Raw genomic sequence first — 23,976 nt, 5'->3', positions numbered from 1 at the left:
GCGCCTGTAATCCCAGCTACTGAGACAGGAGAACCACTTGAACCTGGGGGCAGAGGTTGTAGTGAGCTGAGATCATGCCATTGCACCCCAGCCTGGGCGACAAGAGTGAGATTCCGTCCCAAAAAAAAAACAAACAAAAGTGATGGGCACAATACTCTCTCTCAACCTGTGTAGTGGGAATGTTAGACACATAATTTATATATGGAGTTTAGGATCATGTCATAAAATGGGTGTAAGTGTGAGGAGGGATGGTACAGAGATAACATATATTTTCTGCACTCAAAAAGCTGCTTGGTAGGCTGGGCATGGTGGTTCACGCCTGTAATCCCAGCACTTTGAGAGCCTGTGGTGGGAGGACCACCTGAGGTCAGGAGTTTGAGACCAGCCTGGCCAACATGGCAAAATCCTGTCTCTACTAAAAATAGAAAAATTAGCTGGGCGTGGTGGCACACTCCTATAATCCCAGCTGCTCAGGAGGCTGTGGCAGGAGAATCACTTGAACCCAGGAGGTGGAGGTTGCAGAGAGCCAAGATTGTGCCACTGCACCCCAGCCTGGGCAACAGAGCAAGACTCCATCTCAAAAAAAAAAAAAAAAAAAACCTCACAAAAAGCTGCTTGGTGAGCTAGGTGCAGTGGCTCACACCTATCATCCCAGCACTTTGGGAGGCCCAGGCAGGAGGATCACTTGAGTGCAGGAGTTGGAGAGCAACCTGGGCAACATAGCAAGACCCTGTCTACAAAAAATTAAAAAAATTAGCTGGGCGTAGTGGCATGCACCTGTAGTCCCAGCTACTTGGGAACCTGAGATGGGAGCATGGCTTGGGCCTGGATTTGAGACTACAGTGTGCCATAATCGTGCCACTGCACTCCAGCCTGGGTGACAGAGCAAGACCCTGTCTTAAAAAAAAGAGAGAGTGAGAAGCTGCTTGGTGAGACTATAAAATACTAGTAGCTTTCATATGATAACCTATTTATTAAGCAACTCCCTTATTACACTATCCATTATATTTCTATTCTCTCGCTTCTCCTGGCTGCATTCCCTAATCTTTTCCTCATAACACATCCTTTAACTTTCTACATAAGGTTTGTTATCCTTAAGCTCAGTTTTGGGGTTTTTCACTTACCATTTTGTTAGATTTGTCTACTGAAATCCCCCCCCTTCCCCTCCCTGTTGGTTCAGAGGTTTCAGTGTACAGTTCAGTGAGTTATCTATAGAGCAGTTTGCTTTCACTTAGTTGTGTATTTGACATACTCCCTTATTACATGTCTCTAATGAAAGATCCTTTATTCCAGGGCACAATTAGCAGGAAAATTGTTACAGGGCATGTAATTATAGCTGTCACATAGAGAGGAGCATTGCACTGATCCCCTGATAACTGAGGTGACTGACAGAGAATGAGAATTACACAGTTTTGACAACCATTCATTGCTGTGCAAGCGCATTAAAAGAGCTTTCCTGCTTCAAGTTTGCTAATGGCTACTCTATGTATGCTCCTGAATAATCTCTGACAGAATTGTTTGTTTCCATATAGGACAGACCCCTGATAAGGCAATACACAGACTGGAACAGATATAGAATATGAATAATGTCATTGGACTTAGTGAATTTTAAATAATAACAGGGATCCTCTTTACATAGAAGAAAAATGTATGTTAGTGACATCCCTGTTGCAGACATGGCTCACCTTCTCAGTGTTTTGGCAAGCATAAAAAGTTTGATTGGCCAGGTGTGGTGGCTCAAGCCTGTAATCCCAGCATTTTGGGAGGCAGAGGCGGGCGGCTCACCTGAGTTCAGGAGTTCGAGACCAGCCTGGCCAATATGGTGAAATCTCGTTTCTACTAAAAATATAAAAAAATTAGCCAGGTGTGGTGGCGCACGCCTGTAATCCCAGTTACTCAGGAGGCTGAGGCAGGAGAATCACTTGAACCTGGGAGGTGGAGGTTGTAGTGAGCCGAGATGGCGCCATTGCACTCCAGCTTGGGCAACAAGAGCGAAACTCCGTCTCAAAAAAAAAAAAAAAGTTTGATAACCCCGTAACACTGAAATGGTTTCTCTTATAGTTGGACCCTGGGCGTTTTTTACACATGGGGACCCAGGCTCGCCAAAGCATTGCTGCTCACCTAGATAACCAGGTTCCAGTTGAGAGTCTGAGAGCTATTTCCCGCACCAATGAGAATGACCCGGTGAGTTACTAATGTGTATATGGGGTTTCTCAGGGCTTATGATTTGTATTCCTATCCTCATTTTGCATAGGAAAACTGAAACTGAAAGAAGCTTAGTAGATTTGCATTTACTCAGATAGTGCACCTGAGATAGCACTCTGCAACCCAGATTATCCCTGTCCCTGTCTGATACTATGGTAACATACACTGGCCAGCTCGGTCTATATCAGTTCCCATGTAATCTCTACTAGTGAATTCACCTAGTTCCACGGATTTTGCTGAGCATAGAGTTGTCAAATACTCAATACTTACTAAGTTTAATTTCTTACAGGGTAAGTTTACCAATTATTATTGCTTATATTATGTGTTGGGTGACAGACTTTTTCTTAAAGGACCATGTAGTGAATATTTCAGGCCGATGGACTGGGATGATCTGTCACAAGTACTCAACTCTGCCATAAACAAATGGGTGTGAACATGTTCCAGTAAAACTCTATTTACAAAACAGGTGCCCAGCCATAACTTAACAACCTCTGGTATGGAGAGTACTAAAGAAATTAAACTACTTGCCCACAATTTTCTACCAGGGCAGGTTCAGAACCCAATTTTTCTAATAACCAATCTGGTGCTATTTTGCAGTTTTGTAAGTGGATTTCCTAGGGTCTGGAGAGGGAACTAACTTGATTTGTTATGAGAAGAGCAGCATTTAAAGTGAATTTTGTCTGCAGAAGCCAGGATTCCAGCAGTATCTAGTGTTGCATTTTCTAGTCCAGTTCCCCATTAGACTGGATATTGATTTCTTTTTGTTGCTGCCTCTCATAAATGAAATTAATTTGTGGTCTGTGCTGTAATGTGAGGAACCAATACCTTTCTTTCCCTGCCCCTACCCTCTGAGTCTTCCCATCTTACTATAGTCTGTGTGGAAAGAAAAAGTAATCACCCATTACCCAAAACATGATCTCAGCAGGGTGTGTTTTAAATATATCTCTAGCCTTTGGCCATGCAGGGTGGCTCACGACTGTCATCCTAGCACTTTGGGAGGCCGAGGCAGGAGGATCACTTGAGGTCAGGAGTTCTAGACCAGCCTAGCCAATATGGCGAAAGCCTGTCTCTACTAAAAATACTAAAATTAGCTGGATGTGGTGGCGAGCACCTGTAATCCCAGCTACTCAGGAGGCTGAGGCAGGAGAATTGCTTGAACCCAGGAGGCAGAAGTTGCAATGAGCCAAGATCGCGCCACTGCACTCCAGCCTGGGCAAGAGAGCAAGACTCTGCCTTAAAAAGTATATATATATGGCTGGGCGAGGTGGCTCACACCTGTAATCCCAGCATTTTGGGAGGCCAAGGCAGGCGGATCACGAGGTCAGGAGACTGAGACCATCCTGGCTAACACAGTGAAACCCCATCTCTACTAAAAATACAAAAAAAAAAATTAGTTGAGCATGGTGGCGGTCGCCTGTAGTCCTAGCTACTCGGGAGGCTGAGGCAGGAGAATGGTATGAACCTGGGAAGTGGAGCTTGCAGTGAGCTGAGATCGTGCCACTGCACTCCAGCCTGGGCGATGGTACAAGACTCCGTCTCAAAAAAAATATATATATATATATAGAGATAGATAGATAGGTAGATAGATCTCAAAAAAAAAAAGATAGATAGATAGATAGATAGATAGAGATATAGATACAGATATATATATATATATACCATTCACCTATTTTCACAAACACAAAATGAAATAGAATAAATGAATCAAACCACTGAAGTGTCTTTCAGCTTTCTGTGTAATTGCAGTCCTTTTATCTGCCAATTCCTCTGGGGTTTCTATGGGAAACAGCAGCATGCAGATGGTCTTGTCACATGACTGGAGCATCTCTATACACAGCACAGAAAAATCCAGATGGCAAGAATTGTCTTTGCTACCCCTACATCTACAGTTTACTTTGATGAGCAATTGGCTTCATTATTTGGGCCACCACTTTTATATACATACTGGGTTTGGGGACAGCAACAAGCATTCTTGGCTAAGATAAATGAGGCTGGGCACAGTAGCTTATGCCTGTAATCCCAGCACTTTGGGAGGCCTAGGCGGGAGGATCACTTGAGCTTAAGAGTTCTAGACTAGCCTAGGCAACATAGCAAGACACTGACTCTAAAACAATTTTTTTTTTTTTTTTTTTTTTTTGAGACAGAGTTTCACTCTTCTTGCCCAGGCTGGAGTGCAATGGCACGGTCTCGTCTCACTGCAACCTCCACCTCCTGGGTTTAAGTGATTTTCCTATCTCAGCCTCCCAAGTAGCTGTGATTACAGGCATCCGCCACCATGCCTGGCTAAGTTTTGTATTTTTAGTACAGGTGGGGTTTTAACATGTTGGCCAGGCTGATCTTGAATTCCTGACCTCAGGTAATCCGCTCACCTTGGCCTCCTAAAGTGCTGGGATTACAGGCATGAACCACTGCGCCAAGCCAAAAAAATTTTCTTTTTCTTTTTCTTTTTCTTTTTCTTTTTTTTAGATGGAGCCTTGTTCTGTCACCCAGGCTGGAGTGCAGTGGCGTGATCTTGGCTCACTGCATCCTCCGCCTCCCGGGTTCAAGCAGTTCTCTGCCTCAGCCTTCCGAATAGCTGGGATTACAGGCGCCTGCCACCGTGCCTGGCTAATTTTTTTTATTTTTTGTAGAGACGGGCTTTCACCCTCTTGGCCAGGCTGGTCTTGAACTCCTGACCTCATAATCTACCCACCTTGGCCTCCCATAGTGCTAGGATGACAGGCATGAGCCACTGCACTTGGCCAAAAGTTTTTCAATTAGCAGTGCATAGTGGCATGCGCCTGTAGTCCCAGCTACTCGAGAGGTTTAGGTACAAGGATCACTTGAACCCAGGAGGTCAAGGCTATAGTCAGCTGAGATCAGGCCACTGCACACCCATCTGGGCAACAGGCTTTCTCAAAACAATGGGAGATATCTTTTCCAGCTTTAAGAGATGAGTGGTCCAGGCGCAGTGGCTCACGCCTGTAATCCCAACACTGAGAGGCCAAAGTGGGAGGATCACTTGAGCTCAGGAGTTCAAGACCAACCTGGGCAACATAGCAAGACCGCATCTCTACCAAAAAAGTAAAAAAATTAGCCAGGTGTAGTGGTGCACACCTGTGGTCCCAGCTACTCGTGAGGCTGAGGCGGGAGGATCTCTTGAGCCTGGGAATTGGAGGCCTCAGTGAGCCGTGATTGCACCACTGCATTCCAGCCTGGTAAACGGAGCAAGACCTTGTCTCAAAAAAAAAAAAAAAAAAAAAGACATAAAGGCCGGGTGCGGTGGCTCACGCCTGTAATCCCAGCACTTTGGGAAGCTGAGGCAGGCGGATCACTTGAGGTCGGGAGTTCAAGACCAGCCTGTCTCTACTAAACATGGAGAAACCCTGTCTCTACTAAAAATACAAAATTAGGCAGGCGTGGTGGCACATGCCTGTGATCCTAGCTACTTGGGAGGCTGAGGTAGGAGAATTGGTTGAACCCGGGAGGTGGAGGTTGTGGTCAGCCAAGATCGCGCCGTTGCACTTCAGCCTGGGCAACAAGAGTGAAACTCCATCTCAAAAAAAACACCTAAAGACATGAGTGAATAGCAGGCCTTATCCAATTTTCAAAGTCTTGGTCACAGATAAGAAGACAAGGCTGGGCTAGGCGCTGTGGCTCAGGCCTGTAATCCCAGCACTTTGGGAGGTCGAGGTGAGCGGATCACGAGGTCAAGAGGTCAAGACTATCCTGGTCAACATGGTGAAATCCCATCTCTACTAAAAATACAAAAATTAGCTGGGCGTGGTGGCGTGTGCCTGTAGTCTCAGATGCTCGGGAGGCTGAGGCAGGAGAATTGCCTGAACCCGGGAGGTGGGGGTTGCAGTGAGCCGAGATTACACCATTGCACTCCAGCCTGGGTGACAGAGCGAGACTCCATCTCAAAAAAAAAGAAGACAAGGCTAGGCAAGATGGCTCACCCTGTAATCGCAGCATTTTGGGAGGCTGAGGCAGGCAGATCACCTGAGGTCAGGAGTTTAAGACCAGCCTGGCCAACATGGTGAAACCCCGTCTCTACTAAAAATAGAAAAATTAGCCGGGTGCGGTGGCACATTGTAATGCCAGCTACTGGGAGGCTGAGGCAGGAGAATTGCTTGTACCCGGGAGGCGGAGGTTGCAGTGAGCTAAGATCGCGCCATTGCACTCCTGCCTGGGTGACAAAAGTAAAACTCCATCTTAAAAATAATATATATATATATATATATATATATATATATACACATAGACATACATATATACACACACATAGATAAGACAAAAAAGAAAGTCTTGGTCACTTTGTCACCATTATACCTGTTTGCACTCTTATTTCCTAGGCCAAGCATGGGGATCAGCACGAGGGTCAGCACTACAACATCTCCCCCCAGGATTTGAAGACTGTATTTCCCCATGGCCTTCCTCCTCGCTTTGTGATGCAGGTGCTCAAGACAGGGAATGAAATTGGAGGGAGCCCAGAATACAAGCTGCTGCTAGCAAAGGGGTGGGGCTAAATGAGAAGAAAATTTAAAAAGATGAAATTTAATCTGAAAAACAGAAATTCATCTGTTGATTACCTTTTGTGACTAGTACAATTACTTTAAGCTTATGTTTAAACAATATTGATGTTTTCCTCCTTGTATAGCCCAAGAAGATTCCAGTAATTTCAGCATCAAATAATTGTTTTAAATGAACTTAAAATTTGCCTTGGCAAAATATCATGAAAATAGTTAATATGCTGCACAAAAGCAAAATCATAATATACTCCTGAGCTAAATAGAAGCGATATTTTGATTAGATGCATTGGTTTTTATTCTCTTGTGGATTTCGTGAAAATGTTATCAAACTTGCCTGTGCAGGTGAGTTTTAGCATGCGAGCCAGAGGATGTCATTTCTTTAGTGTGGTTTATTTCGGGAAATTAGATGAATAATAAGGGCATAACAGGCTGGGCGCTATGGCTCATGCCTGTAATCCCAGCTGCACTTTGGGAGGCCAAGGTGGAAGGATCACTTGGGCCCAGGAGTTCGAGACCAGTCTAGGCAACATAGGGAGACCTGTCTCTACAAAAATTAAAAATAAAAAATTAGCTGGGCATGATGCACACCTGTAGTCACAGCTCCTCAGGTGGCTGAGGTTGGAGGATCGCTTGAGCTCAGGAGGTGAGGGCTTCAGTGAGCCATGATTGCACCACTGTACCCCAGCCTGGGCAACAGAGCAAGACCTTATCTCAAGCATAAAATAAAATAAGGTATAACAGGCCAGGCAAGGTAGTTTATGCCTGTAGTCTCAGCACTTTGGGAGGTGAAGGTGGGAGGATTGTTTGAGTGCAGGAGTTCAAGACCAGCTGGGCAATATAATGAGACTGTATCTTTAGTTAGAAAAGAAAAACACGGGCAACCCGCTCGGGCGCCCTTCCACACTGTGGAAGCTTTGTTCTTTTGCTCTTCGCAATAAATCTTGCGCTGCTCACTCAAAAAAAAAGAAAAACATTTAGTCCTGTGTGGTAGCTACTTAGGAGGCTGAGGCAGGAGGATGACTTGAGCCCAGGAGTTCAGGCTGCAGTGAGCTACGATAGTGCCACGGCACTCCAACTCCGACAACAGAGTGAGACCCTGTCTCCAAAAAACAATTTTAATTAAAAAAAATTTTGTTGTTGTTGTTAAGATTGGAAATGAGACACAACCAGAAGAAATCATCCGCAGTGGCACTTTAAGCTGTTCCAAGACATTCACAGTACAATGTTTATTTAGCTTCAGGGTTGTGAGGTTCTATCTTTAATTAACTATTTGAAGTTGTTTTCAGACTAGCTTAACCAACAATGCTCTGGAAGAACTTACACATTCTTTTCATAATTTTCATTTACATGAAGGCCTACTTCCTCACCATTGTTTGTGGATATTAGCATTGTCATACTGCCTAATATGACTTTTTTTTTTTTTTAAATACTGCTCCTTTTGGAGCAGACCTAACTCACGGACAGTGTGCCCAGGGTAGCTGACTATTTTATTATTATTATTTTAATTATAGAGACAGGGTCTCACTCTGACAACCAGGCTGGAGTACAGTGGTGTGACCACAGCACACTCTACATCTCTGACCTCCTGGGCTCAAGCGATCCTCCTGTATTGGCATCTCAAAGTGCTGGGATTACAGGTGTGAGCCACAGCTTCCAGCCCTGATGTGACTTTTTTTTTTTTGAAACGGAGTTTCACTTTTGTCGCCCAGGCTGGAATGCAGTGATGCGATCTCAGCTCACTGCAACCTCCGCCTCCTGAGTTCAAGTGATTCTCCTGCCTCAGCCTCCCTAGGAGCTGGGATTACAGGTGCTTGCCACCATGCCTGGCTAATTTTTATATTTTTAGTAGATGTGGGGATTTGCCATATTGGCCAGGCTGGTCTCCAACTCCTAACCTCAGGTGATCCACCTGCCTTGGCCTCCCAAAGTGCTGGGATTACAGGCATGAGCCACCACGCCCAGCCAACATTTGTTTTAATACCTTTATCATGTTTTTTTAAACATTGAACCTTCCATTAAGTTTGGAATTGCCTGTCAGATCCTACACCAATTCAATTGTTTTGTTAGGATTTCTTTTAAAAATATCAACACTGGCTGGGTACAATGGCTCACGCCTGTAATTCCAGCACTTTGGGAAGCCGAGATGGGCAGATTACTTAAGGCCAGGAGTTCAAGATGAGCCTGGCCAACATGGTGAAACTCCATCTCTACTAAAAATACAAAAATTAGCTGGGCGTGGTGGCACACACCTGTAGTCACTGCTACTTGTGAGGCTGAAGCAGGAGAATCGCTTGAACCCGGGAGGCGGAGGTTGCAGTGAGCTGAGATCGTGTCACTGCACTCCAGCCTGTGCGACAGAGCGAGACTCTGTCTCAAAAAAAATAAAAAATTAACACTATTGTAGTTATACTTACAAACAGTATTTGTTAGATATTCTTATTAGTAGACATATTTTAATATTTTCTTTGCAAATCAGTTTCACACACATTAGTGCTTCCCAAATTTCCCACCAAAGTATTCTGTTAGCAAAAGGGGAATGAACACACAAACTCTGAAAGGTTAGTATGCTGGAGGTATGAGGTATGGATGGCCTTAGAGTTGTGAGGCAGCTGGTCACACCTGCTCCTGAGCCGCCATGTATTTAGTTCTAGAGAAAAAAGTCTAAATGGTTAAAGTAATAAAAATAAATTTTAGGCCAGGTGCGGTGGCTCACGCCTATAATCCCAGCACCTTGGGAGGCTGAGGCAGGTGGATCATGAGGTCAGGAGTTCGAGACCAGCTTGACCAACATGGTGAAAGCCTGTCTCTACTAAAATTACAAAAATCAGCCTGGCATGGTGGTGGCATCTGTAATCCCAGCTACTGAGGAGGCTGAGGCAGGAGAATTGCTTGAACCCCGGAGGCGGAGGTTGCAGTGAGCTGAGATCGCGCCACTGCACTCCAGCCTGGGTGACAGAGTGAGACTCCATCTCAAAAACAACAACAACAAAAATTAACTAAAAATAAATTTTAGGCCAGGCGCAGTGGCTCACGCCTGTAATCACTGCACTTTGGGAGGCCGAGGCGGGGGTATCACCTGAGGTCGGGAGTTTGAGACCAGCCTGACCAACATGGAGAAACTCCTTCTGTACTAAAAATACAAAATAGCCAGGCATGGTGGTGGGTGCCTGTAATCCCAGCTACTCGGGAGGCTGAGGCGGGAGAATCACTTGAACTGGGAGGCAGAGGTTGTGGTGAGCTGAGATCATGCCATTGCACTCCAGCCTGGGCAACAAGAGTGAAACTCCGTCTCAAAAAAAAAAAAAAGAAAAAAAATTTAAAGAGTTAATGTTTATTGAATTATTAACTTGTGTCAGAAATTTTAAGCATTTTTCTATATGCTTTCCATATTTACAGTGGCCCTAAGTAGTATACATAATTTTGTTATGAAGATATATCAATCATTTATAGATTTCAGCTGAGACAGAATGTATGATTCAGTAACAGGAATAAACAAAAGCTGACTATCATGTTACTTAGTGCGGAATAATGTATTTCAGTTTTTAGCTAAGTTATATGGATAGATTTTCAAACTCAGTACCAACCTAGCTTCTCCTAACTGAATAAATTAGAGGCATGCAATCTGATGGTCTTGGTTGCCACTTTAGGCGGAGTATGTATACCACACCCCACCCACTCCTTCCACACGCCACCCACTCTTTCCTTCTTTCCTATTTTATCAGGTGAAGACATTCAGTGAAGCTTGCCTGATGGTAAGGAAACCAGCCCTAGAACTTCTGCATTACCTGAAAAACACCAATTTTGCTTACCCGGCTGTACGATATCTTCTGTGTATCCTTTCCTGCCTGCTTGTACCCTCACGAACCAATGCTTTCTCCCCTCAAATAAGGCAAAAGAAGAAATGAAAAAAAGTACTGTTGAGGCCAGGCACAGCAGCTCACACCTATAATCCCAGGAGTTTGGGAAGCTGAGGCAGGCGTATCACCTGAAGTCAGGAGTTCAAGACCTGCCTGGCCAACATGGCAAAACCCCGCATTTACTAAAAATGCAAAAAATTAGCCGGGTGTGGTAGCGTGCATCTGTAATCCCAGCTACTTGGGAAGCTGAGGCAGGAGAATCGCTTGAACCCGGGAAGCGGAGGTTGCTGTGAGCTGATATCAAGCCACTGCACTCCAACCCCGTCTCAAAAAAGCAAAACAAAGCATAACTACTGTTCACAGTACAAGTGATCCTTCTAGTCATGTTTTCTTTAACAACATATACTTTAGATGGAGAGAAGGGAACAGGAAAAACCCTCAGTCTTTGCCATGTTACTCATTTCTGTGCAAAACAGGACTGGCTGATACTACATATTCCAGATGGTAAGAACTTCCTGTTGTTTCTTCTGTCTGTTAGGTTTAGTTATCCTGTTACCGTGGTAGCCTTGCAGCTTTAATTTTCTGTTCTTTTTTTTTTTTTTTTTTTTTTTTGAGATGGAGTTTTGTTCTTGTCAGCCAGTCTGGAGTACAGAGGCGCAATCTCAGGTCACTGCAACCTCCGCCTTCCAGGCTCAAGAGATTCTCCTGCCTCAGCCTCCCAAGTAGCTGGGATTACAAGCGCCCACCACACCACCACGCCCAGCTAATTTTTTTTTTTTTTTTTTTTTTTTTGAGACGGAGTCTTGCTCTGTCGCCCAGGCTGGAGTGCAGTGGCACGCTCTCAGCTCACTGCAAGCTCCGCCTCCCAGGTTCACACCATTCTTCTGCCTCAGCTTCCCGAGTAGCTGGGACTACAGGCGCCCGCCACCACGCCCGGCTAATTTTTTTTGTATTTTTAGTAGAGACAGGGTTTCACCATGTTGGCCAGGCTGGTCTCGAACTCCTGACTTCAGGTGATCCACCTGCCTTGGCCTCCCAAAGTGCTGGGATTACAGGCGTGAGCCACTGCACCCGGCCTCAGCTTTAATTTCCTAACAGGGATCTGATAGCTAAAGGAAAAGCCTTTGCCAGTCATGATGGCTCAAACCTATAATCCCAGCACTTTGGGAGGCTGAGGCTGGAATATTGCTTAGAGCCCAGGAGGAGGCTGCAGTGAGCTGTGATCACACCACTACACTCTAGCGTGGGCAACAAAGCAAGACCCTGTCTCAAAAAAAAAAAAGAAGAAGAAGAAGAAAAGCCTTTGCTCCAGATGTAGAGCAGTCTGAGCTCATCCATCATGATTTCTTCATGATATTACTGCCAAGCAGATTACAAGGTGAAGTCAATGTGACAAAAGGAAATTCGGCTAAAAGCTTCCTGAAGCCTTTTGATGCTAAGCAGTCCTTCTTTTGATATTTAATACCCATGAGCATAAACTTCTGCCTTAGAGGTCGCCATGGAGTTTTGTTTTGTTTTGTTTTGTTTTTGCCATCCGTTAACAGTCCTGAGTACCCATAGAGCCTTTTACTATTTATCAGCATTCTAGAGTCATCAGTATGGATTGTCAAAACTTGCATTTGTCTCTTTTTTGTTCAGTGTTGTGTGCATCCACATTTTCTTTCTTTTTTAAACAATCCTGCTTATGTAACATCCACATTTTCTGACTTACCTTTCAAACCTGCCAGTAAGCAGAAGTGATATTTAATACACTTGGTATGTTTTATATATTGATCCTAATGATAATGTTTAGTCCAAGATGGACCTGACAAGGCCAGGCACAGTGGTTCAACAGCACTTTGAGAGGCTGAGGCAGGATGATTGCCTGAGCCTAGGAGTTCAAGGTTACAGTGAACTGTGATCACATCCTGCCTTCTAGCCTGGGTGACAGAGCAAGACCGTGTCTCAAAAAAAAAAGAAAAGAAAAGAAATATATATGAGAAACTAAAGTCATTTCCCATAACTTAAAAGAGGCATAGAATATTTTGAGTTGAATACAGTTTTTCTGCCTGGCTTGTTTTCTTCTGCCTCTTTTTTTTAAAGCTCATCTTTGGGTGAAAAATTGTCGGGATCTTCTGCAGTCCAGCTACAACAAACAGCGCTTTGATCAACCTTTAGAGGCTTCAACCTGGCTGAAGAATTTCAAAACTACGAATGAGCGCTTCCTGAACCAGGTGACTAGACTCCCAGAAGTTGAGTGCTAGGTCTAGGTAGTCCTTATATGGATTCTTTGTGCCCTGAGTACCAATAGACTGTGGATAACTGATACTGGAGTTGGAATAACTGTATCATTTTTAATTTCTTTCATACGTTTTGCTCACAGTGGACTCATAACTTGAAACTCATTTATCCATGTGAAATAAATAGGCAACAGTAAGTTGTTCCCATTTTGTGGGTAGCAAAGTGAAATCCAGTTGATTCATTGACTTTTCAAGGTACAGCCTCCAATCCCTCGCAAGCACATTTCCAACTACATGGTTTTCTCCAGACAAGATCTTTTTAGGGAACCAGAAATGTATTGGAAAAATTCTTCTTTACCCTGGTGATTCTTGGATACCCTGTCTAGACCAGGGGCCTTCAACTCTGGATATAAAGCAGAGTCACCTAAGAGCTTGTTAAAAATGCAGATGCCAGAGTCTCATTCTGGACATTTTCATCAGAATCCCTTATGTATGTTTCTTCAAGGCTCCAAGCAGAAATGGATTAGAAAACATTCACTTTGGTCAGGCACAGGGGCTAACATCTGTAATGTCAGCACTTTGGGAGGCCAAGGCAGGCAGATCACCTGAGGTCAGGAGTTCGAGATGAGCCTGGCCAACATGGTGAAACCCCATCTCTACTAAAAATACAAAAATTAGCCGGGCATGATGGTGCACGCCTGTAGGCCCATCTATTCAGGAGGCTGAGGCAGGGGGAATCTCTTGAACCTGGGAATCAGAGGTTGCAGTGAGCCGGGATAGCGCCATTGTACTCCAGCCTGGGTAACAGAGCGGGAGATGGTCTCAAAAAAAATAAAAAAGAGGTCAGGCGTGGTGGCTCAGACATGTAATCCCAGCATTTTGGGAGGCCGAGGTGGGCAGATCACCTGAGGTCAGGAATTCTAGACCAGCCTGGCCACCATGGCGAAACCCCATCTCTACTAAAAATGCAAAAATTAGCCAGGCGTGGTGGCACACGCCTGAAATCCCAGCTACTTGGGAGGCTGAGGCAAGAGAATCACTTGAACCTGGGAGGTGGATGTTGCAGTGAGCTGAGATCGTGCCACTGCACTTCAGCCTGGGTTACAGAGTGAGATGCTGTCTCAAAAAAAAAAAAAAGAAAAGAAATGAAAGCATTCACTTCTACATTGAGGTCTCGTATAGAACCTGAACAATAGATTAAAATGAACTCCTGTTAACCTTAGCCTCCAACCTTTTCAAGGGATGGTTTCACCCTTAGGCCAAGTATCCTTTTTTTTGGTTTTTATTTTCTTTGCTTGCTTTTAGATAAAAGTTCAAGAGAAGTATGTCTGGAATAAGAGAGAAAGCACTGAGAAAGGGAGTCCTCTGGGAGAAGTGGTTGAACAGGTATAAGAAAAAACACTGAATGTGTAACATGCAAAAACAAGAGAAGGCCTCTGGTAGCACTACAATCCACTGTCTCTCCCAATAGGGCATAACACGGGTGAGGAACGCCACAGATGCAGTTGGAATTGTGCTGAAAGAGCTAAAGAGGCAAAGTTCTTTGGGTATTTTTCACCTCCTAGTGGCCGTGGATGGAATCAATGCTCTTTGGGGAAGAACCACTCTGAAAAGAGAAGATAAAAGCCCGGTAGGAAAACTGAGTGTCTCTATCTTGTTTCTCTGATTTCTGATTCCATCAGTATGGAGGCTGGGTCTTAGTCTTGTAGACCATGCAATATGTTTTCTTGCTCTAGGAATATTTGAAGATAAACAGTAAAGAGCTGGGTGCAGTGGCTCACGCCTGTAATCCCGGTTGCTCAGGAGGCTGAGGTGGGAGGATCGCTTGAGGCCAGGAGTTCAAGACTAGGATGGGCAGTATAGCAAGGCCCCTGCCTCTAAAAAAATAGGAAATTAGCCGGTAGCTGGCATGGTGGCACACACCTGTAGTCACCGCTACTGGAAGGCTGAGGCCAGAGGATCACTTCAGCCCTGGAGTTCAAGGTTGTAGTGTGGCATGATTGCAACACTGCACACCAACCTGGGTGACAGAGTGAAATCCTGTCTCTTAAAAAATATATATATGGCTGGGCGCAGTGGCTCATGCCTGTAATCCCAGCACTTGGGGAGGCTGAGGCGGGTGGATCACCTGAGCTTGGAGTTCGAGACCAGCCTGACCAACATGGAGAAACCCCATCTCTAGTAAAAATACAAAATTAGCCGGGTGTGATGGCGCATGCCTGTAATCCCAGCTACTCGGGAGGCTGAGGGAGGAGAATCGCTTGAACCTGGGAGGCGAAGGTTGCAGTGAGCCGAGGTTGCCAAATATATATATTCATATATATGTATATATGTGTATATACACACATATATTCATATATATGTATATATACATATATTCATATATGTGTATAATGAATGCATATATTCATATATATGTATATATACATATATTCATATATGTGTATAATGAATGCATATATTCATATATGTGTATAATGAATGCATATATTCATATATGTGTATAATGAATGCATATATTCATATATGTGTATAATGAATGCATATATGTATTCATAATATATATGAATACATATATGTATTCATAATATATATGAATACATATATGTATTCATAATATATATGAATATACATATATGTTAATATATGTATATATACATATTCATATATACATGTATGTATACATATTCATATATGTATATGCACACATATATATATATTCATATATATATATGTGAAGATAAACAGCAAGGCCTGGTGTGTTGGCTGATGCCTGTAATCCCAGCACTTTTAGGAGGCCAAGATGGGTGGTTTGCTTGAGTCCAGGAGTTTGGAGTTTGAGATCAGCCTGGGCAGCACAGTGAAACCCTGTCTCTACAAAAAATATAAAAAACTAGCTGGGCGTGGTGGTTTGCACCTGTATGTAACTCCAGCTACTTGGAAGGCTGAGATGGGAGGATGGCTTGAGCCCAAGAGGCAGAGGCTGCAATGAGTGGAGATCGTGCCACTGCATTCCAGGCTGGGCAACAGAATGAGACTCTGTCTCAAAAAAAAAAAGAAAAGATAAACAGTAAAATGGAATCAGAGGAGGAGGTAATGCCAAGAGTTCCACTATTCATTGAAAACTAAGGGAATATGTTGTGGAAAGAGAATGACAGCAGAAGCTATGTTTTCTTTCTTTCTTAATTTTTTTCTGTCTTTTGATTCTTTTTTCAAAATGAGGCTCTATGGTCTAAGCAGAGGAGATCAGAAGCATCAAAATGGGGCTGGTTTGGGGAGGTGGATGTTTTTCTCAGTGACTATTAATCTCCAGAAGCATGGCAGTTCTAGGGCCAGAGGCTATGTGGCTTATCCTAGAGGGAGTACCTTCAGGTATACAATTATGTCTTAGTTGAGGGTTTTAAAAAAAATGTTGTCGCCAGGCGCAGTGGCTCATGCTTGTAATCCCAGCACTTTGGGAGGCCAAGGCGGGCGGATCACAAGGTTAGGAGTTTGAGACCGTCCTGGCTAACACGGGGAAACCCTGTCTCTACTAAAAATACAAAAAATTAGGTGCTGGTGGCACCTAAGTAGCTGAGTAGCTGAGTAGTCCCAGCTACTCAGGAGGCTGAGGCAGGAGAATTGCTTGAACCCAGGAGGTGGAGGTTGCAGTGAGCCCAAATCGCGCCGCTGCACTCCAGCCTGGGCAACAGAGCAAGACTCTGTCAAAAAAAAAAAAAAAAATGTTGTCAATTGTTTCAGGAGAATATCTAGGAAAGGCACGTGATGATCTCTTCTCTCTTTCTGTCCAATATGCAGATTGCCCCAGAAGAATTAGCACTTGTTCACAACTTGAGGAAAATGATGAAAAATGATTGGGTAAGTGCATATGATACCTCACACATTTCAGAAAGAAATGCATTATCATTTTAAACATGTTCTACTATTTCATTGCTAATACTTTATAGTCTCTAATTTTATGGACAGTAAGTTATTATGTCTTATTTAATTCCTGTATCTGTACCAAGTTAGAAATAAAGTCTGAATTAAAATCTATATATATATGGTTTATAATGTTTCCAAATTAAGTTTATTCAAAACCATTTTATTTAAATATTGGCCTAATTTTATTTTGCTTGCAGACATCTAAAGTGTTTTTGTATCTCCTTACCGTCTTTGGAAAAGAGTTTGAGACCCACAAATATGTCATGGTAAATTTAAAATCAGGTAGCAGTTTATTATCAGAGCCAAATCTGGAATACCAATTTAGCTGGCATTTAACTGTGCTAGACCACACTTTTGTAACACTGTATGCCCAAGAAAGAAAAAAAACATCTACAGATGATTAATGCAGTTTTCCATCCTTTTTAACTTTTTCCAGTTCAGCCTTTTCTCTTTTCTTTCAGCATGGAGGCGCCATTGTGTCGGCTTTGAGCCAGACTGGGTCTCTCTTTAAGCCCCGGAAAGCCTATCTGCCCCAGGAGTTGCTGGGAAAGGTCAAGTCAAAGGAAAATTTGTTTCTACTTAGATTGTTATCCTGTCTAAAGAAAAATATTTTTATTAATCTATTTATTTTGACATAATTTCAGACTTAGAGAAAAATCATACTCTTGTATGCCCTTCCCTTGGATTCCTAAAATATTAATTTGATCGTCATTGCTTTATCCGTCTTTCTCCAGAGTTTTTTTTTTTGTTTTTTTGTTTTTTTGTTTTTGAGACGGAGTCTTGCTCTGTCACCCCTAGGCTGGAGTGCAATGGCGCGATCTCGGCTCACTACAATCTCCGCCTCCCGGGTTCAAGTGATTCTCCTGTCTAGGCCTCCTAAGTAGCTGGGATTACAGGCGTCCACCACCATGCCCAGCTAATTTTTTGTATTTTTAGTAGAAACAAGGTTTCACCATGTTGGCCAGGCTGGTTTCAAGCTCCTGACCTCAAGTGATCCACCTACCTCAGCCTCCCAAAGTGCTAGGATTATAGGCGTGAGCCAGGCGCCCGGCCTTGATGCTTCTTTGTCTCCAAATAATGTCTCATTCCTAAAAACAAAGATACTCTAATATACCCTGAGCATAATTGTCAAAGTCAGAAAATTGACATTGATATCATACTTTTACCTAATTGGTGGAATTTATTCTGATGTAGCCAGTTATCCCAGTATCTTTTATAGAAAAATAAATCCCAGATAATGTGTTACATTAAGTTGTCATGTCTCTGGCCGGGTGCTGTGGCTCATGCCTGTAATCCCAGCACTTTGGGAGGCCGAGGCAGGCGGATCATGAGGTGAGGAGATCGAGACCATCCTGGCTAACATAGTGAAACCCCATCTCTACTAAAAATACAAAAAATTAGCCGGGCGTGGTGGTGCGTGCCTGTAACCCCAGCTACTCAGGAGGCCGAGGTAGGAGAATCGCTTGAACCCGGGAGGTGGAGGTTGCAGTGAGCCGAGATTGCGCCACTGCCCTACAGCGTGGGTGACAGAGCGAGACTCCGTCTCAAAAAAAAGAAAAAGTTGTCATGTCTCTTTGGTCTCCTTTAATCTGTGACAGTCCGTCAGTCTTTGTCATTTGAAATCTTAATCTTTATGTTTCTGGCATATGCATGCCAGCTATTTTGTAGGTCACTTTTTGGGGTTGTCTGAGGTTTCCTCCTGAATAGAAGTGATGTTAGAAGTGATGACATGTCTGAGTGAGTGCATCCTATCAGGAGGCACATGAAATCTCTTTCTCCCATTACTGGTAATGATTTTGGAACTGTTAGCTGAGGTGTTGTCCACCTGGTTTCTCTTCAGTAAAGTTATTTTGCTTTGGAATTAATATGTATGTTGTAGAGATATACTTTGAGACTAGGTAAAGATCCTGTTACTTCTCAAACTTCCACCTACTGGTTTTAGTATCCATTACTTTAGTTATAGCTGGCATGGAGCCTCCGCACCTGGTATGGACTTGTGGATTTTTATTTAATAGAATCTAAATCATTACTATCACTTTTTATTTTGGTGTTCAAATCATCTTAGATTTGGCCATTAAAAATTCCTTCATTGGCCGGGTGTGGTGGCTCACGCCTGTAATCCCAGCACTTTGGGAGGCCGAGGCGGGTGGATCACGAGGTCAGGAGTTCAAGACCAGCCTGGCCAATATGGTGAAATCCTGTCTCTACTAAAAATATAAAAATTAGCCGGGTGTGGTGGTGCGTGCCTGTAGTTCCAGTTACTCTGGAGGCTGAGGCAGAAGAATCGGTTGAACCCAGGAGGCGGAGGTTGCAGTGAACCAAGATTGCGCCATTACACTCCAGCCTGAGCCACAAAGCAAGACTCCGTCTCAAGAAAAACAAAAAACAAAAAAAACAATTCCTTCATGGCCAGGAGTGGTAGCTCACAGTTGTAATCACAGCACTTTGGGAAGCCAAGGCAGAAGGATCCCTTGAGCTCAGGAGTTTGAGACCAGCCTGGGCAACAAAGTGAGACCCCATCTCTACAAAAAAAATTTTAAAACTAGCTGGGCATGGTGGCATTCACCTGTAGTCACAGCTACTCTGGAGACTGAGGTGGTAGGATCTCTTGAGCCTGGGAGGTCAAGGCTGTAGTGGGCCCCGATTTTGCCAGTGTACTCCAGCCTGGGCAGTAGAGTGCGGCCCTATCTCAACAGGAAAAAAAGCTCCTTCAAGCTAATTTCTATATCCTTTTAACATGTCCCCATCATTATTTTTTTGGAGATAGGATCTCACTCTGTCACCCAGGTTGTAGTGCAGTAGCACCATCATAGCTCACTGTAGCCTTGAGCACATTCCACCACACCGAACACTGAATGTTGTCTTTTTCTTTTCTTTCCTTTTTTTTTTAGAGGCATGATCTTAACTATGTTGTTGCCTAGGGTGGTCTTGAACTGCTAGCCTCAAGCAGTCCTCCCACCTCGGCCTCCTAAAGTGCTGGGATTACTGGCGTGAGCCACCATCTCCAGCTCCTATCATTCTTTGACCACTTCTTTATTTTCTGTCATGAGAATATGTTCCAGACCCCTCTTATACATCCCATGCCCAGCCCTGGAATCTCCATTTCTCCAAAGAGCGTTGGCTTATCTTAGAGGAGACTGGTATTTAGCAACCAAGGCCTGAGTCCTAGGTATACTCAATGCTACTGAGGTGTCCTTTCTCCTAGGCCCTCACAGCAAAGTTCGTAAATAGATGTATGTACATACATGTATGTATGTATATGTGTGAACCATATGCATATACATGTTTATACACATCCACACACATCTGCGTTTGTTTCTCTAATCATATTAAAAAACTATGAGTTCCTACTAGTAGCCAATTCCATGCTAGCATCACAGCAGTCATTATACCCTTTCCATATCTGTAACTCTAATCTAAAATAATGAGACATCTGCTGCCAGTAGCCATAGTATATTTACTTATTAGCTCAATACTAGAATATATGAAAAGTAGTTTCAGATTTGATAGCTCTCAGGCTGGGCGTGGTGGCTCACACTTATAATCCCAGCACTTTGGGAGGCCGAGGCAGGCAGATCATGAGGTCAGGAGATCTAGACCGGCCTGGCCAACATGGTGAAACCCCGTCTCTACCAAAAAATGAAAAAAAAAAAAAAAAAAAAAAAATTCACTGGGCGTGGTGGGGCACCTATAGTCACAGCTATTCCGGAGGCTGAGGTGGGAGAATCACTTGACCCTGGGAGGCAGAGGTTGCAGTGAGCTGAGATGTGCGCACTCCAGCCTGGGAGACAGTGAAAAAGAAAGAAAAAAATAAGTTCCTTGGGCCAGGCACAGTGGCTCACGCCTATAATCCCTGCACTTTGGGAGGCCAGGGCAGGTGGATCACCTGAGGTCAGGAGCTCAAGACCAGCCTGGCCAACATGATGAAATCCTGTCTCTACTAAAAATACAAAAAATTAGCTGGGCATGGTGGTGCAGGCATGTAATGCCAGCTACTCGTGAGGCTGAGACGGGAGAATCGCTTGAACCCAGGAGGCGGAGGTTGCAGTGAGCCGAGATTGCACCATTGCCTGGGCAACAGGAGCAAAACTCAGTCTCAAGAAATTAAAAAAAAAAGGAAATACAGTTTGATTGCTTCATTTGTTTCCGTTTGTTTTCCATCTAGAGTATTTTTTCCCGTTATTTTTATTTTTTATTTTATTTTATTTGAGATGAAGTCTTGCTCTGTCACCCAGGCTGGAGTGCAGTGGTGCAATCTCGGCTCACTGCAACCTCCACCTCCCAGGTTCAAGTGATTCTCCTGCCTCAGCCTCCCAAGTAGCTGGGATTACAGGCACACATCACCACGCCTGGCTAATTTTTTTTTTTTTTTTTTTTTTTTTTGAGATGGAGTCTTGCTTTGTCACCAGGCTGGAGTGCAGTGGCTTAATCTCGGCTCACTGCAACATCCACCTCCCGAGTTTAAGCAATTCTTCTGCCTCAGCCTCCCGAGTAGCTGGGACGACAGGTGCATGCCACCACGCCCGGCTAATTTTTGTAATTTAATAGAGATGGGGTTTCACCATATTGGCCAGGCAGGTCTTGAACTCCTGACCTTGTGATCTGCCTACCTCAGCCTCCCAAAGTGCTGGGATTACAGGCATGAGCCACCGCGCTCGGCTAATTTTTGTATTTTTAGTAGAGACAGTAATTTTGTATTTTTAGTATTTTCACCATGTTGGCCAGGCTGGTCTCAAACTCCTGACCTCAGGCGATCTGCCCTCCTTGGCCACCCAAAGTGCTGGGATTACCAGCATGAGCCACCATATTCCTTTGAAAATATGAAACATTAACTTTGTTTCAAAAGCCATAACTGTCCAAACTACGTACACACAATGTGTGTGTGTGTGTGCGTATATGTGTGTGTATTCACACAAGTAGCATCCGCCTCCTCAAGCATTGCCTTTTTGTGTGTGTGTGTAGACATGGTCTTACTCTGTCACCCATACTGTGACAGTATGTGTAGTGGAGCAATCGCAGCTCACTGCAATCTCAACCTCCTGGTCTCAAGCAATCCTCAGCCTCCTGAGTACCTGGGGCTAGAGGCATGCAGCACCACTTCTGGCTAATTTTTGTATTTTCTGTCGATACTGGGTTTTACCACATGGCCCAGGCTCGTCTGGAACTCCTGGGCTCAAGCAATATGCCCATCTCAGCCTCCCAAGGTGCTGGGATTACAGGCGTGAGTCACTGTGCCCAGACACCTCTTTTTAATATATAGTATTTGTGGCCACGTAGAGCACGAGTAGCCAACCACCATATGTGGAGTCCTGTATCAGGCAATGTTGCCAGAGAATGAGAAGTAGAGTTACATAGAAGAAAAACAAAGACCTTGCCTTCAAAGTGCTTAAGTAGAGTTTGTCTGTCTGGTGCTTTGTCCCTTAACTAATATGTTTCCTGATCCTTTTTCTTCCCCAGGAAGGATTTGATGCCCTGGATCCCTTTATTCCCATCCTGGTTTCCAACTATAACCCAAAGGAATTTGAAAGTTGTATTCAGTATTATTTGGAAAACAATTGGCTTCAACATGAGAAAGGTACATCATTTAGTTTTTTCCTATCAGGGCTTTGTGATCACAGTAGAACCCCACTCAGTCAGAGCCTTGATCTCTTCTTCCCTTAACAACAGCCTCTAATCTGTACTTTATCCTTTATCTTGACTTCTTTCTGGCTGATAAATGGTACAGAAAGGTGGGTGGGAGGTGGTTAAGGTTTAATTTACAAAAGAGATTTTGTCCCTAAATTTTCCATGATAAAGAAGGGAACAAAGCCAACTCCATCCACTGAGCAGAGTTTCCAGGTAATTGGGTTCCTGCCACATTCTGCTTATTGAATTTATTCATTCAACAGACTTCACTGGAGAGACTCATGCTGGGACACCCACAGAATAATTCATACTGTGCGAGGGCTACTCCAGCACCTAAGTAAATCTTTGCCACACCTGTCCTAGTATATGTACAGAAATTAACTTTCAGCACTATATTTCATCTACTCTGACTGAAAGCATTCCAACTGTTCATTTATTTGCCCTTGACCTCACCTTTGAGTATGAGAGGAGATATAGAAGAAAAGCTAAGGCTGCTCTATCACTAGGTAATAGAGTTAATAGTAACTGGAGGCCTGGTGCAGTGGCTCACGCCTGTAATCTGCACTTTGGGAGACCAAGGTGGGAAGATCACTTGATGTCGGGAGTTTGAGACCAGGCTGGGCAATATAGTGAGACCCCATCTCTATTGAAAAAAGCAAAAAAAAAAAAAAAAAACTATTTGGAGTAGCTTATTAAAGGAGTACAGTGAAGAGTGTAAGACTAACTGTAGCATGTTAAGTTGGGACGCACAATAGACAGATTTCTAAGAGTTGGGAGATGTCACAAAATCCTGAAGTCCAGAAGGCACTCTTGGAGTGGAGGGAGAGCTCCATGCTGGATTGGAGGAGTAGACACAGAAAAGGAAATAATGCATACAAAAGAAGAGTAGCTTGTTGGGGTGAGGGTCTAGAAGTAAGATCTCTTGGGAGATGATAATTACCTCAGAACATAATTTGGATATGGTAGCCTCTGACTACATGATTTTCTGGGGAACACAGTGTAGCAGGAGGAAACTGCCACTTACCTGTGTTTGTCTCCATTTTAGCTCCTACAGAAGAAGGGAAAAAAGAGCTGCTGTTCCTAAGTAACGCGAACCCCTCGCTGCTGGAGCGGCACTGTGCCTACCTCTAAGCCAAGATCACAGCATGTGAGGAAGACAGTGGACATCTGCTTTAGGCTGGACCCAGTAAGATGAGGAAGTCGGGCAGTACACAGGAAGAGGAGCCAGGCCCTTGTACCTATGGGATTGGACAGGACTGCAGTTGGCTCTGGACCTGCATTAAAATGGGTTTCACTGTGAATGCGTGACAATAAGATACTCCCTTGTTCCTAAAACTTTATATCAGTTTATTGGATGTGGTTTTTCACATTTAAGATAATTATGGCTCTTTTCCTAAAAAATAAAATATCTTTCTAAAGTGTTGTGTTAGATTAATAATATGGAAGGAGTCTTTAGATTGGCCAAATTGTATTTCTCTGATATTCCTCTTGTTGCAGGTCAGAAGAGATCAATTCTACAGAAATTTCCCGTGGTTCTGTTGAGGCTTTATGGAATTTAGCATGTCAAAATTCACTGCTGGCTGGGCACAGTGGCTCATGCCTATAATCCCAGCACTTTGGAAGCCCAAGGCGGGC

At 43.8% G+C, this 23,976-nt stretch overlaps 1 protein-coding gene across 3 annotated transcripts in view; it reads left to right on the top strand.

Annotated features, from left to right (window-relative positions):
• Positions 1-23,759, top strand: part of DAP3 (death associated protein 3) — a 41,307-nt gene extending 17,548 nt beyond the window's left edge. For 2 of the 3 annotated variants that reach the window (XM_054458891.2, XM_054458917.2), the window contains exons 3-13: positions 2,062-2,184; positions 6,540-6,641; positions 10,439-10,547; positions 10,985-11,077; positions 12,656-12,786; positions 14,098-14,178; positions 14,264-14,422; positions 16,591-16,650; positions 17,178-17,267; positions 22,174-22,291; positions 23,387-23,759. In XM_054458891.2, the coding sequence (XP_054314866.1) occupies positions 2,062-2,184; positions 6,540-6,641; positions 10,439-10,547; positions 10,985-11,077; positions 12,656-12,786; positions 14,098-14,178; positions 14,264-14,422; positions 16,591-16,650; positions 17,178-17,267; positions 22,174-22,291; positions 23,387-23,472 (1,152 nt within the window). In that variant the 3' untranslated portion in view covers positions 23,473-23,759. The remainder of the gene's footprint in view (positions 1-2,061; positions 2,185-6,539; positions 6,642-10,438; positions 10,548-10,984; positions 11,078-12,655; positions 12,787-14,097; positions 14,179-14,263; positions 14,423-16,590; positions 16,651-17,177; positions 17,268-22,173; positions 22,292-23,386) is intronic. The other variant, XM_054458880.2, reaches the window with a different exon arrangement.
• Positions 23,760-23,976: the final 217 nt, after the last annotated feature.

This window comes from Pongo pygmaeus, chromosome 1 (genome assembly GCF_028885625.2).
Source record: "Pongo pygmaeus isolate AG05252 chromosome 1, NHGRI_mPonPyg2-v2.0_pri, whole genome shotgun sequence".
NCBI classification, from domain to species: Eukaryota; Metazoa; Chordata; class Mammalia; order Primates; family Hominidae; genus Pongo; species Pongo pygmaeus.
Note: the sequence above shows the minus strand (reverse complement) of the source record. Positions and strands in the feature narration are given on the sequence as shown.